This window comes from Galendromus occidentalis, unplaced genomic scaffold (genome assembly GCF_000255335.2).
Source record: "Galendromus occidentalis unplaced genomic scaffold, Mocc_1.1 scf7180000077524, whole genome shotgun sequence".
Classification (NCBI taxonomy): Eukaryota; Metazoa; Arthropoda; class Arachnida; order Mesostigmata; family Phytoseiidae; genus Galendromus; species Galendromus occidentalis.
In genome coordinates, this window is record NW_003805512.1 from 1,735,329 (window position 1) to 1,754,407 (window position 19,079).

The 19,079-nt window shown below is 51.3% G+C and overlaps 2 protein-coding genes across 2 annotated transcripts in view; one reads left to right on the forward strand and one right to left on the reverse strand.

Annotated features, from left to right (window-relative positions):
• Window positions 1–9,556, forward strand: part of LOC114828456 (uncharacterized) — a 57,221-nt gene extending 47,665 nt beyond the window's left edge. The window contains exons 40-58 of the mRNA XM_029112687.1: window positions 69–222; window positions 1,193–1,426; window positions 1,597–1,753; window positions 1,949–2,178; window positions 2,280–2,530; window positions 2,722–2,936; window positions 4,064–4,230; window positions 4,367–4,637; window positions 4,744–5,048; window positions 5,162–5,313; window positions 5,426–5,580; window positions 5,677–6,176; window positions 6,269–6,396; window positions 6,474–6,579; window positions 6,895–7,074; window positions 7,655–7,768; window positions 8,501–8,581; window positions 8,685–9,024; window positions 9,122–9,556. Coding sequence (XP_028968520.1) covers window positions 69–222; window positions 1,193–1,426; window positions 1,597–1,753; window positions 1,949–2,178; window positions 2,280–2,530; window positions 2,722–2,936; window positions 4,064–4,230; window positions 4,367–4,637; window positions 4,744–5,048; window positions 5,162–5,313; window positions 5,426–5,580; window positions 5,677–6,176; window positions 6,269–6,396; window positions 6,474–6,579; window positions 6,895–7,074; window positions 7,655–7,768; window positions 8,501–8,581; window positions 8,685–9,024; window positions 9,122–9,556 — 4,175 coding nt within the window. The remainder of the gene's footprint in view (window positions 1–68; window positions 223–1,192; window positions 1,427–1,596; window positions 1,754–1,948; window positions 2,179–2,279; window positions 2,531–2,721; window positions 2,937–4,063; window positions 4,231–4,366; window positions 4,638–4,743; window positions 5,049–5,161; window positions 5,314–5,425; window positions 5,581–5,676; window positions 6,177–6,268; window positions 6,397–6,473; window positions 6,580–6,894; window positions 7,075–7,654; window positions 7,769–8,500; window positions 8,582–8,684; window positions 9,025–9,121) is intronic.
• Window positions 9,557–11,799: 2,243 nt separating this feature from the next.
• On the reverse strand, window positions 11,800–17,050 carry cdm (importin-13-like protein cdm). Its single transcript, XM_003747739.3, has 20 exons — window positions 17,021–17,050; window positions 16,657–16,785; window positions 16,297–16,476; window positions 16,077–16,202; window positions 15,802–15,982; window positions 15,521–15,715; window positions 15,350–15,438; window positions 14,999–15,259; window positions 14,766–14,901; window positions 14,337–14,495; window positions 14,055–14,226; window positions 13,830–13,965; window positions 13,546–13,728; window positions 13,268–13,417; window positions 13,064–13,154; window positions 12,851–12,973; window positions 12,700–12,758; window positions 12,506–12,595; window positions 12,240–12,418; window positions 11,800–12,161 (listed from the first exon to the last, which is right to left on the reverse strand). Exons 1-20 carry the CDS (start codon window positions 17,048–17,050, stop codon window positions 12,053–12,055), a joined length of 2,778 nt encoding a protein of 925 aa, XP_003747787.1. The 3' UTR covers window positions 11,800–12,052.
• Between the last annotated feature and the right edge of the window lie 2,029 nt (window positions 17,051–19,079).

Here is a 19,079-nt window from a genome sequence, read left to right on the forward strand (position 1 = left end):
GGGGAATTTAGGATTTACGTTAATTCCGTACCTGACTCCCACAACGACGGCTGCGTGTTTTTCTCTAGACCCTCCATCACCTCAAGCGACTCGCTACAGCGTGGGCTCAGCGAGACCGTCTCTCACTCCAGTTCCCACGTCGATCGTGCCAGCAAATTCACAAAGCCTGAGCCCTCAGCCGACGCAGAAGGAACGAAATTCCGGCTCCTCACTCCTCAATAGGTTAGTAGTAGTTGTGCTCGCCGCTCACTCACTTATCTCAGCCAGCCCCGAGGGACGGGAAGCGTCCACCGGAACCGAAAGCTCTTTCCATCTAGATATCATCTCGGTGTTATAGATCTTGGTGTTCCTCGTTCGATCCGTGACTCTGTCCTTGAACGCTCGTTCACTGTCGCTGGAATTCTCGCTATCATTACTGTCATTGTCATCGTCGAGCGCGCTAATGCTGTACCTTAGTACTCGGAATGCGGAAACGAGAGATCTCACTGGGACTTGGGAGTGTCGACGATTCGGGCGCACGATGCGGCTTGACCGCCACATCACACTCGTGGGCGTACAGGGGTTTTAGCGTGTCTTTTCAGCCTTCGTGGGTTGGTCTACCCTGAATGTCATCGAAGCATTCTGGTATGACACGATAAGCCCTCCCGTCGGAAGGCATAAGACAGAACCAAGCTGTCGCAGTAGGTCACGTGATTTCCATTAACTTCCAACCTACGGTTCGTGTTACACTTGCGGTGATCATCGACTGACTCGCGAGCGTTTGTCCGTTGTTCGCTTTCAGAATCCGAAGACAAAGCATTCGGGCAGGAAGTCCAACCCCCCAGTGCCAACCCGGGGTGCCCAACTCCCACGGTAGAGCGAAGGGGGCAGCCAGCAGCTCAGCGTAGCGAGCGCTTCCGCTAGCAGCGCTCTCAACCACAGGCAATCAAGCACACCAACGGATGAAGGTTAATTACTACGTCCCTTACTGACTCTTGCCGCTGAGGGAAGCGGAGAGAATATCGTGTCGCCGTTCTACAATATGCAGCCAATTTCCTGACCGATGCTTTGAGGAACAATTTGTCCTCGCTGGCTCCCGAACGGATTATAATTAAAATGAGATATCGATAGCTGCGTCGATGGACCGTCGGGAATATTCGGAAGTTCTCTCTTCTAATGGCGCCTTTCCTTTTCCGTGTCGAGTAGCAGGCAGTTCAAATCCTCTGAGTTTCGAGGACATCGTTAAAAGAGCCACTAGCTCCGGGTTAGCTTCGAAGAAACATTCGCTCAATTCTACGTCGGACAGCGACTGCAATACGAATTCCGCGCAACGCAAACCCTCGCTTCTCCATCAACCTTCGTTCTCGGAGCGACCGAAAGTTGAGAAAAACCCCGAGACTGTGAAAATCCTAGCGAGCTTAGTTGCCCCGTCACAGGATACGAAAAGGTTATTTCTCGTTTTTCCCCAGCTGAACCCTCGAATTCTCGTCGAAGAGGATTTGGAGTGAATCTTTGAAACATACCCGAAGCTCAAATGCAAAATAGATGGCTGGGGCTGCAGCGGTGGGGTTAGGTGTGCGCTAATAACGAGATTATTCGATCTTCGTTCAATTAAAGAAGAATGAGCCTTGACGAGTTCATCCGTATGAGCGAAAGAAAACTCCAGCATGCTCGCCGCTCCACTGAAGACACTACTCCTGGCGACGTCTCCGACGTTTCGATAGGCTCCGAAGCGTCGTCCATGGAAACCAGTTTCATGCAAGGTCATCAACAGGTTCGTATCCCGCATCGAAGTATATGAGAATAGGGGAGGGAGGCCCCGACGGCGCTCTTCCGAGCGAGTGATTGCGGATCTATTCTCCGAGTGATCAACTTCGGCGGTCCTTCTCCGAACAGAAAGTTCCAATCCCGCTCCAGGGGAGAACTTTTCGTGCTTATCAATTCGAGAGCGCTTTCTCCCCTGTTGCAGATGAGACCTCACTCTTCTATTCGGGAGCATTCCTTTGAGAGGTCGAATTCCTCTGTCGAAGATCCTGAATGCTCCGGAAGTCTTCTGGCTCGCCAACCGTCCACGACGACCGCCCTGCATCTCCGAGCGGACAGTTCCCGCGACGGTGATGGCTTCACTTCCGCCTCTGAGAACGAGCAAGGTCAAAAACGACCGCTAAGGCAATACAGACTTTACAATACTCGACAAAGGTACGTCGCGACGCGCTCCCCGGTGTGGATTGTCCCCGAGGCAGATTCGAGCGGACGGATCCTCGCGCGAAACAAGAGTGACACGCGACGTCTTTTCGCAGTAGTCAACGTGAAACCCCCACCCTCGTCCTGAGCTCCAGATGCGGAACCCCTCGGGGGTCTTTTGATGCTCACTTCTCGCTGTCGACCGAACGAGATCCCGAGGCCCCGATGTCCGTCGCTCCCGCTTCAAACTCTTCTCCCTCGAAAAATCATTCGGCACCAAATGACAATCGTCAGCAGCAACAGCAGCTGGCAGCAGACAATTTAGAAACTCGGCAGAACGCATCGAATCCCGCTAATGAACAAATGTGTAAGTGACCCTCGACTAGTCCTCGCTCCCCGGCGCCAGCACCGAGTCATTCTGATCCCGGAAACCTGTGAGCGAAGGAAGCGAGAGGGCTCCTGCCCCGGGAATGGCGGGCGGGCGGGATAGACTCGGGACCCGCGTGGAGGGTTGCGGTCGAAAAAATAGTGCGAATCACTTACCGATCTTTCCGACAGCTTACAAGGAAGCGAAGGGAGTCGCATTCATGGAGCTTCTCCACAAAACCATCGCCCAACTCCCCCAAGGTCAAAATGAATCGAACCTCGGAACCGGAGGTCCAGCTTCCACGCATTCGCTTTCCATCGACCGTCCCTCCTCCCCGAGTTTGAACAAAATTCACGCCGCGTCTCCGTCTTACGAACAGAAGATTTTCGAACCGTCCAACACGGAGGTTAGTATGATGAAGAGTAAAGAGGAAAAATTACTTCTTCTTCTCCTTCCTAACTTTTGCTCCTCTAGAACTCTGCTCGGTTAGCGCTCGCTCGGTAGTTGGTACTGGGAAAGTTAAAAATTGCAACGCTCTTGCATGGGCTCCTCGAGAGTATTCGAGTGCCGCAAAATCCTCTGGATGATAGAATTTCGGCTAGTCCTCTGTTTCTTGAGATCGCAAGAGAAGCCAAATCCACACCCTGAGAGTAGCCACGGATCCGCAGAAGAGCCTTCATGAACATTGTGTAGAAATCATCGTTCGAACAAGCGGGCACCATCACGCGCACGTCACTGGATCGATACTCTGTGAGGAAGTTCCAGAAGGAACGGAATTGATTGAATGGAGTCCATCGAACGAGAGTTTGAATGTCTCTGAGACTGATCGTCGAGCTCGCTCTGAAGCTGAGCCAAACTTTCGGGCCCGTATGGCTGTCGGAGTATGCGCACTGTTAGACTAGCTGGTTGTGCTGTATTCAATTCTAGCGAGACGCCAGTTGACGAAGCCTGAGTAAATGGGACTCGGGACGGGGGTGGTGCGACAAGCGAAACGACATCAATCGAAAGCTCGAAGATGATGTCTCTGAATGGGTCTGGGCTAGTGAACATCTCGACCCATTAAACGTAAGTGGCGATTCCTCCTATCGGTGCCGTTTTAGGCACTGAGCTGGTCTTTCGATCGGAACGAAGTTGCGATTATCTTCACTTGCGATAAACATTGAGCTCCACTCGTAGCGGCTCTCCGAAAGTGGAGGCGATTGCTGTTTTGGAAATTTCTAGACTTTTGACGTAGAACATCCCCGGACCCCGAACACTTGCTTGAGCAACGCTTTCGAAAACGATGATCCGTGCGTCTGACTCTCGATGGAGTCGGCCTTGACCGTCATGTACCCATGCGGAAACGCTCAATACGCTCGGAATGTTTCCCTGACTCTCATCCGCAGTAAAATGCTTTCCTACATACTTGTACGAGGATGAGCGGATCCGTGCCGTCAGCGTCTCAGTTGCGTCTCTATTCCGTTTGGCCATGATCGTATTCCTCCATACTCTAATTGTTCAGCAGACGTTGCTTCATTCTGAACCGTCCCTCAGGTGTCGATGCTGTGTTTGCCAAGGGTACAGAATGCTCAACCCAAGCTGAAAACCCTCTCGACGGATGTGTTGCCTCTGAGGAAGTTCTCTGTCGAGCTACCAATGCCTAAGATCCTCATAACGGCCAACGTTAGCTCATGCGAATCAGAAGCTGAAAGTCCCCCCAGGTACGATGGATCCAGGTAAACAAGCAGTTGACTCGCCTCCGATTATTATAATCTCAGTCCTCAGCTCGGCAATCCGCGCGGAGCCTCGAGAGTCTCTTCCTCCTCAAACGAAAGAAAATCTCTGCGGCATTCGCAGATCGCCGGCTTTGGCTCCGAACGCCACCTCGTGTCCAGAACGCTGCCAAATGGCCGTCTCGGGAGGAGGCATAAAAATGTGCTACCTGTCTCCGTTCATGGGCGGACCAGGGACAGCAGACTCGCGTACAATATCAGAATCAAACTTGTCCACTTCGGGGTACTCCTCCATCTCGAGTCCGGGATTGTCCAGGTGCAACTCGAGTAGCCCTATGATTGCGGACGAGATGAACATTGGGGCTTTCCAGCGCGCGGGTCAGGGACATCTTCAGGTAATTCACCGCCGAAATTCATCTCGGAACGCTGTAGGAGACTCCTCCGTGGAGTTGATTGCAGATCAGTCCGTGCGAATGTCGTTCCGACGATTGTCGCTTGCAGGCGAGTCCAACTCGTGCGCCCCGCAAGGCCTCTCACCACCTCGTGCCACCATTCAGTAACTACCCAACTCACCAGACAAGTAATAGCGCCACTAGTGCCACGACAAGCGGTAGACATCACGATGCCAGCGGAATTACAGCACCGTTAATCCGATCTGGATACCTACTAGAACCAGACGATACCGGTGACTCCTCGAAGCGTCGCAGCTCTTTCGGAGGATGCTTCGCCTCGCAGGAGAGCCGACAGCACGAACATTACGCCGCTGGCCTTCCTCCCAGTCATCCTGGAAGTAGATGCCCTTCAAGGTCAGCAGGCAGGAGTGCGACCGATGTGTCTGGAAATTAGGCGGCTGTCGAATCAATCATTTCCGTAACGCGATACTTACACGAAATTCTTTGGTTGTTCTCTGCTTCTACAGACTGAGTGAACGAGCTCTGTTGTTCCGCTCCAATCGGAATAGCCAGCAGACAACATCGAACGAGGAATCGTTCGACGAAGAGATAAAGCGCGAGCTCGAGGGGAGATACCAAGCCGACTGCAATTCTGGCGATGCGCGAGGTACTTCCCGGAGCACGCTGTCTCCTCTCCTCCTGTTCCACTGTCGATACTAATCTGGGATGAGAATGAATGACAGGATCCTAGTGAGCGCTCGACGATCCCTCATCGAAAACACTATTTGCAGCTCATTGGATTCCATCCTACTCCCGAACTGCGTCATCGCTGGACATTCCTTCGGAAGAGCCCGCTATGGGACGATCGCGAGCTCCTTCTTCGTGGTCGGTACCCGACTCAATGCGACATGACCAGGAGCACAACGTCAATATCTGCAATCATGTCGTGAGTTCGACTCGTGCGACATGGTTTCGACCACGAGATTTTTGGTCGACGAGCCCCGGTTTCGATTTGCCCCTTCATTGCTCTATTCCCTTGCAGCGAACGGCTTTCCAGCTGGAGGAGCCACGAGCATCGTTTTCACATCAATACCCAGAGCAAGACCGAGAGATCAGAGAAGCTCTCCTCCAAAGAGCTCGCTGTAAAAGCTGGCAGCCTCTAAACCAGAACCTGACCGATCAGAGCTTCAGCACCGGGTCCGCGAATATTCCCCGGTCTCCTTCCCACCTCGAGCCGAATGCGCAAGAAATGACGGGAGGTCTGTCATCGCCGTCTTCAACGGCATCGATGGAATCGGTCGTCCCTTCGAAAATATGCAGAAACGCCTCGAAAGCGAGCATGGGCGCGGCTTCTGGCCAGGGTAACGTCACCACCTCAGAATCGGACTCAGAACGGAAGCACGCCGCCCAGATGCAAGCGCATCGCGTAGCGCGCAGATTGCAGAAAAAACAGAGGTCCGTAGATGCAGCCGCCGGGGGCTCGGGAACACTACAGACTGACCGCCAGAAACTCAGTCCGGTTGTTCGCAGTGGTCAGAGGAGGTAAGACCGAATCTGAACAGAAAGAGGAGGGAGACGCCTAGCAGCTCGTATGATGCGTTCATTTTATGCGCAAGCGCTCACGCCGTTTCCAGGTCCCCGTCGTTATCCCCGTGGTCTTCCATTGATCGATCTGCTCACTCGCCCAGGGGATCGAATCAAGATCTAGGTGGAAAAATGTTCATTTGCTCCTCATCTAGCTCTGACGACGAACCAACAATCGGTAATCGGAAACTCAAGTCTCTCGGTATTCCTCGATGTCTGGAATACAATATATTAAGTTCTTTCATTCACCCCCAGACTATGCAAGTAATTACACCGATGCAAACCGTCAACGAGGCACTTCGGCGCGGCTTATGCGAAGCGCCACAGTTGAAACGTGCGATTGCTCCCATAAACACCGACGGTGAGTGGAGCGCTCGGAGGATCGATCGATCAATCAATCATCCAATCGATCCGATAAGAAACGATATACAGTGAAAGCTCGTTACTACGAACACGAAGGAACCGACGAAACTGGTTCGTTGTGCCGAGTTTTCGCTGTAACGGGCTCCGCTCAACACTATCCCTATGGCGAGCTGGCCAGAGGAGGAGAAATTCCTTGTTGGTTGTACCGGGAAATTCGTTGTAATGGGGGTCGTTGTAACGAGCTTTTACTGTAGAATCTCCCGCGATTCCTCACATGCTCAAGGGTTCCCCATTTCCTCCACCTACCCCACAGACAACGATCTCGTTGCTCGCAAGAATCCTTATCGCCGCACAACCAGACACCTTCAGGCTCCAGTAGAAATTTATTGGCGCAACCTCCCTCGTTGGCTTACCAGAAGTCACAGAGTTTTGACGGCGGTTACGACTATCAGCCACCGGGCTCAGAAGGAAGTCCTCATGGATCGCCCAGCAGGTAGGTAAACCCACGAACGGCGGCTCATCCAACAGCGGGTTTTGAGAGACATGTCGAGGTTTTGCTGCAGCGTGCACATTTTCCACTAAATCTTGCTCCCGTTTGCCCGTTTTCCTCCCTTTCCGGGGATGACAGGAACGTTTCAAACATCCGCCCCGGCAGAATGGAAAGCTGATAGTCTTCGACTGTCCGAGATGTATGTCGCTCGCTCGCTTTGGGCGTGTGTGGATGTTCGAAATGATCTTGAGAATCATCCGTTTTGTCAAAGGCGACCTTGAGATTTTTTCTGCATTTTCGCGGAGAAGTAATTTTGGCTACTCCTCCCGCGCGCTAGGCCGCTTTTTCCACAAAATAAATTCATCTCACGCAGTAAGAGGAATCCCATAGCAAATCTTCGATGCTATCGGGAATTCTCTTGCTCTCGGAACGACTAAAGAGCGCGGTGATCTTCCCGGAGCTCGATGGGATGAGCATGCTTATCTTTTTTCTGTCAGTGATGTCGTCCTATATCTTAGTACTCGTCTAAAATGTCGTCGTTTTTTCATTTCGTGTTGCACGTTCTCTGTCTTTTGCGCCGCAGATCGCCCTCGGGTTTCCGAGCGCTCAGTCGCGATGCTTCGTCTAACAGCGGCAGTTGGGGCAGCCATCATTCCTTGCGGAGACAATGCGCGTTGCAGGACAACGCCGAGGAAATGTGAGTTTGTTTGCTAAAGCGCTTGCTTAACTCTCCGTGGAAGCATTGAGGAAGAAAGGGGCGGACGAGATCTCCTACTTCCCGCTGGAGGCGTCTGAGCTCCGCCTATCGCTCGGAAAACAGGTTTTCGAAATCAAACGAAAGTTCTTGCCGCGATTCGTCTTCTTCAGCGCAGGCTTCAAGAAACTACTGAGTTAACATTCCCCTCCGACATTTCATGGATCACTAAAAACCGAAAAAATTCGATGCACGTTTCGTTCGCGAATTAAATTTGCGCCTCTCCGTAAATAATCCATGTATCGGATTCCCCCTCGTAAACGTAAACGAAAAAATGGAACCGAATGAGGCCGCTCCACGTAAATCTGATGATTGAATGGTTTCGTCCGATAACATTGAGGCCACCTACTTGAGGATCCACGATGCTTCGATAAAGACATTCCATTAAAAAACGAGGAGATGGTTGTGCACCGTATCCCCGAGCCGGCATGATCCACACAGGTTCAGAGAGGCTCGAGAGGCAAGTCCTGGTCTCCCCGTCGTCCCAGGAGGCTCTCGAGCCATTATATTCCACTTGTCCTAGTAATATGTAGCCGATTTTTAACGCCAGAGTCCTAGGAATAGAGGTCGATGGAGCTTCGCTGCATAGAAATTCTCATTTCTGCCAGTCGCTGGGCTGCGGGTGAGCTGAAGAATTCTCACATCTCCCTCTCAGAAGTTCGGAAAACGTTTCAGGGACATCTTCGGAAACATCCCTGACCCCGACTTCTACCCAAGAGTCCAACTGACAGAGGGACGCCCGCCCCCGGAAATCAGGTGCGGAGCCTCTGAGCGATCGAACTATCAGTCGATTCTCGAATGGATCCCCCATGTTCGGCGAGTCGGAGAGCGACTATTGGAACTACCGTTTCATTTCCAGGGCGGAGCACCAATTCGACAGCCTCGTTTACACTCTGGACAGTGGTGGACCCCGACGAGCGACTTCCGCCAAAGTCGCTACTTTGGGGAAAATTGTTGCAGGCGGAACGTATTCCAATTCCGAAAGTTCTGTATCCTCCGTGGACAAAACGGACCTGTCCTCCGGCAAGGAAATTGATGTACCCAAAATCGAGATCCAGATGCCGACACCGATCTGTGAGAGCAAGGGTTTCGAGCAGCAACCGGGCCACCATCTGCTCCGCACAGCGTCACCAGAGGAGCTTCCGACAATCATGGTGCAGAGCGCAACCCCAGTGGCCACACCGGTGCTAGAGCATAAGGTACCGGAGCTTTCCTTTCAAAGACGAAATATATTGTACTGACGACCTGATTAGGCGAAATCCCGATGGAGCTCATAGATAGTGCTCTCTGTTCCAGGCATTCAATGTGAAACCAATGAAGACGGGAGTACACTCAGATGGTGAGATGAAGCTCAAGGGGGGCGTAGATGTCGGTCGAGGGAAACGACGCGAAGAACTCGGCTCCCGTTTGTACCGGTCGGAATCCCAAGGAACGGAGTCGAGTTACAATCCTGCGCACGTGCCTAAGCAGAAAAGTTACAGCGCGTCTTTCGACTCGACGAGCGACTCCATATTCGAACCGGAGACCGAAGCGGGACTCTATGACGACGATCGCATCCCGGAGGTTTCGGTGGTGCCCCCCGATCCTCCCGGAGCGCATCAACGCCTCGCCGAGGAAGGAGTAAGCGTGGACTGTCAACGAGGAGTTATTTGCATCGAACTCGAACCCCCGACGCCCACGTCTGAAGATTCCCCACCGTTCGATCCACGTGTAGTCGCTTACCAATCGTGAAAAGTTTGAGAGATGTCAGTCAGATCCCGATCCCTCGCCCAATGTACATAAGCTTGTGGTGATCCGACTCCGGACTTTCCCCGTTCTATCAACGGGATCGATTGCGAATGGCGGCGATCTTATAATGTGATTTAAGGTCACGATCGTGCTCGATCGTGGAACCGGGTGAAGTAATTCTCGCCCGACATAGAGCAGGCCGCGCTCGATCTCAGCATAGGTTATGTGTAGTGATTTATGATGAAATCCCGATCGAACAAAAGGAAACAACAACGATAGTGATAAATATTCCTCACACGGAGATGGAAGACAATAATTACTACGTTAAGAATAAATAAAAGCAATGAGCAAGCAAGAGCAAGAAACGACAATGTGATTAAATGTTTGGTATCGCACGCTTACTTTCTGAGCACGATCGCGTTGGATCGTTGACTCGTAGGTATACGAGTCGATAGAGATTACGCGTCTTTGTTGAAAAGTCGGGATAACTATAACGATGTTCACGATGTTTGATAATATTTCAATAACGAGATGTCTGATACGACGATTTTTTAAGATTTGAATGATGGAGTCGGATAGCATCATCACTGGTCCCCATGAGTTTCGTCTTGAGAGGGATTCTTCCGAACGCGTGGACGATCCCTGATCAAGGGGCAGGGTGGCGCGGGGCTTGAAGGAAGAGACGACTCCAGATATGCAGTGCGCGAGCCGACTCAAATACTATGTCGGATGATTCCAGTTTAATGAACATTATCAGCGTCTCACGGCTGACGGTGATTGATTGTTACGAGACCGCTTCGTTGTTATAATAATCATCCATCAAAAGCTACAGGAATAATGACAATAATATTTATAACAATGATGATTGAGAATTGATGTCCGAGGAGCAGCAGCAACAACAAGAGTAATCTTACTGGCGGTGAAGCTTTTGGCCTCGGTCAATGTCGCTTGGATTGTTAGAGTGCAGCAGCGATTCATTTTCATCACTCATATATCTGTTCATGGAACGTGGAGCCTGATGACGACTTTTGAAGGCATCTTCTTGACAATAAACCTTGTATATTGCACTCAGGGAAAGTCTCTGGACTGAATTTCGGCTGCGAATTCGACGAGGACCGCTCGAGAGCGCGGCCGAGATTCCAAGAAGAAGTCCTGTCGAACTCCGATTTGGACGAAGAGGGAGCCATCGTCGCATTCCTCTCTCTGAACAATCTTATTTTTGTCTTCGAATTTTTCATTCCATTAGTCTCGTCCATTCCATTACCAGGAGAGCTTCACATGATTACACATAGAGGCTCCATAAGTTGATTTCACCCTGGATTTCACAGTTCACCCCACTCTCCCCCGTCTGAATGGAACGTCTAATGGGAGAACTTCGGACGCTTGGACAGACTTTGGTAGAGTTTCACCAGAAGCTCAGTCGAGTAGGAGTTTAGGAGATGCGGTATCCCTGCGGGGAACGAGTTCCATATGGCGAGGAGTGGAGGAGACCTTCGACAAAGGCGATCGTCTAAGATTCCGTCGTAGCCAACAGCATTCACCCAGACTTTGCTGCTTCTCGAACGCAAGCAATATCGAGAAGCGAGGCGACGGAAGCGTGTCGGGCGTCGGCAATCCGCAGCTGAATGTCGAATTCTGGCGAATTTGCGAGACTTGGAGCGCAACACCTGGAGCCCGATATCAGAGACGGCAGATGACGCACCGAAGGCATGTGGAGCTATCCCTCGAGAAACCCTCGGAAGTGTCGGAAGGGAGCTCATATGACCATAGTAGTCAAGCGAGCGAGGAGGAGTCTTCGGTTCAACAGCAGCTTATACGAGCTCATTCTCGTCTCGATGATGAGGAGTTGCCGATGAGTTCCTCAGGACCTCCGATCTCCGTAGGGAACAGGATCGCTCGTTTAATTTGATCTTCCGAGACAAGTCCGTTCCTAGCAAGGACTCGATTACGCTGAATATACTTCGTTCGATGACAATCATTTGTCCACTACCCAATGATCGCTCTGAGGCTGCGTTGGCTTTCCTGCTCGAGAGAATCCCCTCGAGACCCCACCGTGACGCGATGGAGCCTCACTAGTGCAATAGGGACAAGACATGCATGGGTGAACACACGTCGATACGGATCCTGCAAAACTTCCGTGTGGACAAAACGAACACTTTCGTCACGGGAATCCTTGTGCAATCGAGTTTATTTATTTTACCGCTATAGGAGGCCCATCGCTATAATTTGAATGTAGTCAAGTAGTCAGCTATGACAGGTTGAGATGCTCAATCGATCGACTGTGTGCAGCATGGGCTTTTGGCATTTCTTCCGACTCGCTCCGGAACCTATCCGAGCTTCTTGAGGCGAAAGCCGATTCTCGGTGTCCCTACTGGTCCTTCCCGAGAGATGGTGAGAGGAAAATCCTGGTCCCCTGAGTTCGTTCTGGCCAGGTGGGGAAAGTCGCCCTCGGTGGCGTTGTCTCCCTTCAGCATCAAGCTGATTCACTCGGATTTAAATTCAGATTCGAGCCGCAGTAGTCGCTCGACCGTACTCTCCTTCCAGCCTACGCCATTCCACGGTGAAGTCCGAGACAACCTTAGTGAGAATCCGTTTGTTTGAGCGTTCCCTGCGATATCGAACAAGTTAGTCAGTCTCGACCACCGAACTCGGGTCATCTCAGGTAGCAGCTAGGACTTCGACTCACCGCAGTATTTGGCGCACAAAGTTTGTTTTGCTGTCTTGGCTGACTCCCGGCAGAGCTTCGGGAACTTGAAGGAATCTGTTCAGCCACGAAGCTAACAACGGGAAAGCGCTCCGGTTGAGTGCAAGAAAGACGTCGGCTTCTTGTTCGATCAGCTTACGCGAGACCCCGCCGTGCATATTCTGAAAGTCGACAGGAGGTATAAGATGGTGCTCCGCACTTATCGGAGGGTAGGATCTCATGTTCGCATTTTGAGAGATAAAATCTACCTCGATGAGAGTTGCGACGATTCCCTCTCCGCATAGTTCCAATGTTTTCCTCAGGATTTCGATTCTCTCGGACGCGGTGACGAACTGGACCTGGAAGACAGGACGACTCGATAAAATCGATTTGGAATCGATGAGTCTGCCAGTCTATTGACGTAGAGGGCGTGACCATGTGGCTGAAATCGAGTTCGACTCACCAAATACTGTATGACGGATCGGAATGTGAACGTCTCGGGCAGTTTCGTGCTGAGAATGGCTGGTGATGGGGAAACAATCGTCAAGCTCACAGTGACGATTTGAAATATCAGTATTCGCTGATGATATTAACGTAGAGGGCGGGAAACTCACCGCACTTCGTACACTCCAACAGGGTCTCGATCGCGAAGCCATCGAAATAGGTGGCTCTCTTCTTGAGCAGAGACGCTAGCATCGTGTAGAAAGCTTCTACTAAGTCGGTGCGCTCATGTAAATCTGTGGAATGGCGGTACGTCTTTAGCTGTAGACCCAGAGAACATCGGATACTGCTAGTCGCAGAATCACGGCGCACCGAAGAAAGCTCACCATGTGCGAAGTACTTGAGGCACGTATCACAGAGGTTTATCAGGTGTTCTCCCAGCTCAGACGCATACGTCACCTTAGCGTGAGTCAATATCTGCCAGAGGTCGATGGGGATTAGAGAAGTCACAGTTCTTTCTCAGGTTGTGTTCGCACTCATCAAATTCTTCCATAGCGACTCTTATAGAGTAGGGAGCAGGGATATCGTACCGATGACGCGCATTCTATCACAGCTGCATTTGGTGCGGCTCTCTGTAGCTCACAGCAGAGACTCAACAGTTGTTTCAATAAAGGTCCCCGGTTGGTTGTTTCCAGTACTGGGACCGCCCTGCGTAGACACTCAGCAAGGCCGTTGACCACCTAGCGAATCGATGATCGATGGTGGCGAGAGAAGCGAAAATTTAGCGAACTCGGCGACCATAGGGAATACATCCGATTGATTCTGATGAGATTTTCGACATCACGGGGGAATGATTCCTTCCGCCTACCTTCGTATTAGTAGGATATTTTGCCGCGATTTGAGAGAATAAAGGTGCAAGTTGCTCAACTAGGTGCTGTCCGGGCTTCGAGCTCTGAGAGGGCCCGAACCCGTCTTGAAAACTCAATGACGAAAACATGGATTGCAAGAGATCCAAATTCTCGACCGTCGGGTCGATGAGGTCAGGATGTACCTTCGGATAGAGATTGGATCAAACCATGGACTCTTACTCGAATTCCATGCATACGGTAGCCCATGTCGTTCTAGATTTATCTCGAAGATATATCTTGTTACCTCGAAAGTATTGGTCATTTCCGAGAGCTGCATCACAAAAGGCGCCATCAAGGCCGTCAAACTTTGCAAGGCTTGATCAGTTGAACTCAGTGCCGACACCACGTGGCCCACTATAGCTACTAGACGCACTCTATCTCTGCAAGTGAATATCAGTGATCAGTTTCCTCTCATCCATGCGGATAGTCGAGGACAGAACATCGCTCGATTCCTTTCACGATACGATACCTGTGCTTCAGGGGTAGAGGACTCTGGGGATGGAGCACGATTCCGATGGCTTGGAGGATGTCATTCGCAACCGGGGCCAGGTGCTCTGCGTGAGCACGAGCAAGATCTTTCAAGGCCATGGAAGCTGCGAAAGAAATGCCAGGCTCTTGCAAGCCGCGGAGAAGAAGATGGACTGAAAAGGATTACTCGAATGGTAGTCTCGTCATCCCTGAGACCTGCAGCGAAATTCCGACGAGTTCATTCCTGGGACTTCGTGGCGGGAACACCCGTTCTTAGACTCACCCAGAGGTCCTATTTGCTGACCAGAGGTTTTCTCGGCGAAAATGCCGATCGCCGTCATAACTTGCGACATCACTTCATCATTCACAGCGGGGATTTGAGGCAATAGATCGAGTACTTCATGAACCACATTCCCGTGCTCTATACCGTCGGCCATTTCGCCTGTAAAGGAGATGTGTTCAGCGGACGCGGTCCCATGACCAATCCGGGAGGGATCTTGGATCTCTTTCGGTTCCCTTCACCCTCGACGAGAGGAGCCGGAACCTCACGATCAGGCAGGAGTTCCCGCCCATAAGCACCGAAATAATTTCTTCCGCAAGATAAAAATTGGTCACCCCTTTCGAGTAACCTGGAGAATGACGATGATCGAGTCAACAACGTTCAAAAAAAAAGCAGGAGGTATAATCCTTCAATGTCGCTCTCAACACTCACCGACGGCATTCAGAGAGAATAGGCAAGCTTCGATGGGTTTCCAATTATGAGTCGTGTTATAAGACGAGACCGCAGACTTCAGCTCGAATATAAGGTATCGGAACATGGATTTCGACAATAAAGTATGCACATAAACCTGGAAGACAAACGCCATGATGTGGGTCAGACACTGGGCTGGATTTCGGAAATGGGCGGAGAATCTCAGAAAGTTTCTCTCGACGCGGTGGACTTACGTAACAATCAGCAATATCTTGTCTGTAACATCTGTGATCTTCCATCTCATCGGCATCCATGCTACCATGGTCCGGGAGGCGTGATTTGGTGAGTAGCAGACGTACCAACTCCTCGTATACCGGGTGTAATTCGAGGGAAACTCGGCCCTTGGCTGAGACTTCCAAACGACTGAGATCATCCAGGAGCAAATGCCAGAAAGTCAGCGGAACTCTAGAGAGGATCTCGTCGACTGGGTAGTAACCCGGCGTCCCGATACACTCCTAGAGATAGATTCGTTTACAGTCTCGACCCCACAGCATTTTTCACGATTGATTCGAGCATGATCTCTCCGCCGCGGACGGGAAACTCACTAGGAGCATCTGTAGGAAAGCCTCCATGGCAGGCCTCTTTTCTCCTTGGAGGCTTTGAAGAATCACAGAACTATGGGTTTCACCGACACCTGAATATCGATGGGAAGGAATGAGGTTCCGCGCTCGAGCGAGAGAGCGAGTACTGCGAAAGATAAAGCATCTGGAACTTGCCCGCGAGAAGTGCATAAATGGAGAATAGAGATTCCTGGTCGCCTACGGCCTTCGCACTGTTTATGAAGGATCTGCACTGCGAAATCACTTGCACCAGTATCTCGGCGATCGTGTTGGGCAGGCGGAACCAATCAGGATGCGTCAGACAATTCACTAAAGCATCACACGCTGCTTCGTGATTATGGGGCACGTAGTCTGGAGGGGAAAAATACGGTGTGAGACAGAGCGAAAAGCGTCTTATGCTCAATATCTGGATCGAAAACCTAAAAGGAAATTCTTACTGAGTAGCGTTATGCAGAGGTCCGGTGGCATCGATTCCACGGAATCCAAACTGACCCACTGCGTGATGGCGCGCATTGAGACCTCTCGCAAGGCTGGATCAGCCAAGGCAGACGAGCAGAGTGCGAGAACATCCCTCACGGAGGGAGTCAAACAGCTCTGTGGTCCCTCGATCTTGACATTCTGAGAATGAGAAAAAGCAATAGTGTCAAATTTCGAACTAGTCGAAACGTTCCAACAATCGATTGGAGAGTTTTTCTGAAGGCCCATTACTCACTTGGTCCGGCAAGGCCACGAGAAATTCGATCAAGAGCAGAGGATGAGACGATTTCAGATTCGCTATCATGTCGTGAACAGCTGATTTCCAGAAGGCTGTTAAGGTCCGCGCAGCGAACGCTGAGAGCTGGAAGATTGAGAGGGAAATTTGAGGCTCCCGGAAAATTCGTTTCGGCCAGAAACCCGAACAACTCCGGGAGTCATGACAGGAAATGCTTTACCGTGACTGCCAGCTTCACTGACACCTGATTCGCTTGAGGTGTTTGTTGAACAGCGTGAGTGACTAGCGCGCTGACCAATTTCGTTCTCAGCGCGTTGAGCTGCTCATCGTTGAGATCATTCAAGCCTTGGCACACTTTGGCATGGAGCATGGAGCTCCCGATCAAGTGACACTTCAGGTCCTAGGAGCAAACGAGGGGAGGTAAGAGACCATGCGAAGAATTCGAGAGCTTCCTCGAGATATGGTCCGGGTCCGCCGAGCTCTCCCACGCCTCGATTGTACTTCGGAGCGTGCCTATGAATACACATGCAATAGAAAAATGCGTTCTACATAGCCGTTCTCAGCTGGAGCCGGAACTCACCTTCTCTGGAGCCAAAAGGTCCCAACAGAGTTTCCAAGCCTCTGGACTGTATTGGACACGATACAGAAAGGCATTCGCTTGCTGGGATACTGCCGGGCCGGAATTGGGATCGAAGAGACGCTCGATAGCCTGAAATTCAGAGCATCCTCATAGCACAGAGGAAAGGTTCGAGCCACCGAATCAGTCCGCTCCCGCTCCGCGACCGAACTGCGCGACACTTTCCCAGATCGAGATATTGCGCGCGCCTCGAAGAGGGATTAGGCGGTACCGTATCTCTTAGGTCTGGAATTCCCTGACAAGTGAAACGCGCTCACAAGAACACTGCTCTCCAGACTCGCTCGAGTCTGTCCCTATTTGCACTCACCCCTTCGATCATGGGTAAGTTGACCTCCATGAGTGCTGCACAGAGCTCAGCACCCTGGGATTCAGAACACACAAGATGAAACGCTCCACTATCGGACGAACTTTGCGAGCAATATTTTATTCTCCGACTGTATCTAAACGGGAGGCGATCATTTAGTCAAGAGTAAACACAACCATTCACCAGACCGATTCGAGGGAGAGGGGAGACCACCTCCAGACCCAGCGCTCGCCGCGGCCTGACGGAAAGACAGCCTGAGTCTACGCGACACCATAGCGTTCGTTCCTCTCGCACGGAGTTCAGGACATCGTAAGAGAATTCCTCCCTCTGGAAACGAATGCGAACTTCTCCATTCTTAGGAGCTCAAACAAAAGTCGTCTGCTCCGTTCACAGCTGATGACTGGTGATGATACAGTGCTCCCCGGCCGACGAACGGCGGCGGGTGGAAGGATCGAACGAGAGCGCTCACTCTTCCGCGGGACGAGTGCGAGGTGTGAGGGCGCGAGAAACCAGATAAGATAACTGAGGAGACGGTCATGACTGAAGGTTTCCGGGAGATTTGAAGCGTGTCAAGCAGGGGAGAGCCGCGACGTCGGTACAGACGATCCCGCTCCTCAGGACTTTGCTTCACGGACAAAATTCAATTATAGTTCGAAAAGATCTCTCAGAATATTGCATTCTGTGCAGGTCATCGGTCATTTCGTCAAGCGAATGCGCTCGCTGCATGGAAGTGGTACGTCATGATAATGATGATTCATTATTCATGATGATGCCGAGATATGATCAAGAAACCCCAGGAGTAGGAATGAGCTCTCTCTGGAAAATAGAGCTGGGAAACCCACCCAACAATCCATGGGGCATCCCGCGCTTCATGTCGCCGGAGTTCAACTCCAACTTTAGCACAGAGGTAGTATACCCAGGTTTCGACTTTCCTCCTCTCTCCTGGCTGCAACGGTCCCGAAATCCGACGATGTCGGTGAGGTCGTGGTGTCGTGTTCGATGGCCTTTGATCCTACCTCGTTGAATAATCTCAGGGCGATAATTTCCATGGGCTCCTGATCGTGTCCTCGTAAGTCATGATGTCGGCGGTCACTTATATTGCGAAAGACTCCCGAGGAATCGCGCACAAGGATGCCGAGGGGTCATATCCCTTCCCCGAACTCCTCATCAATGAATAATAATTTCAATAATCGGGTGATAAACATGGAAGCCAGTCTTTCTCAGCGGACCCAGAAGCTAGCCAGTCCTTGTCAGTCAAGTTTTCCTCCGTGAGGGGAAATATCACGGAAGCCTAAAATCATCACGACGAGGGCAACACAAGACTGAAAAAATGAAGAAACACCACATGAAGATCCAGGCACGACTTCGAATCCCCGATCGATTATCCCGCCAACGGAGCCGTGCGCACAGCTGAACCCAACAAGATAATCCGTCGGCCTATCCCGTGTCTCTCCATGAGCAGTCGAAGTGACCGATTCTGGATTGAGTTCCGTGATTACCAATGCCATCAACGGACTGCTCTCCGCAATTCGAAGTCCAAGAGAAGTGGGAAATGAATGTGGAATGTATCGCGCCTGCTTTCTTCCTCCCAATGGACTCAGAGAGGAAACGGCCGAAAAGCGGCGTTTCCAGTCCCGTAGTCACAATCAGGAGGGTAGGGCTCTCTAACGCCTTAATTAGCTTCAAGCTTATTCACCCCATGCGTTGTCTACTGTCTGAAAGTCTTTGGAATACTCCTTTCTTCAATAGTTGATGAACATCCTACCGAACTAGAGTATTTTTCCCTCGGTATTTTTCGTTTGCCTGAAAGAAAAGGTGATTCGCGTGGCTCAGTCTCGGCTGAGGCGAAGAGTTCCTCAGCCAGCGACCCCCTGACCCGGCGGAATTCTGGCGACCGAAGAAGAGCGGCATCGCTAAGGGACAACAAGCTATCGCGCAGGAAGCAAAGTGAAATCAAATATATCCCTGTGCTTATACTTCCCGGGTACAACCCTTGGCTCAAGTCAGAATACTTCCAGGAGCTCAGTGCCCACCCATGGCTCATTTCTTGGAATTTCGGAGA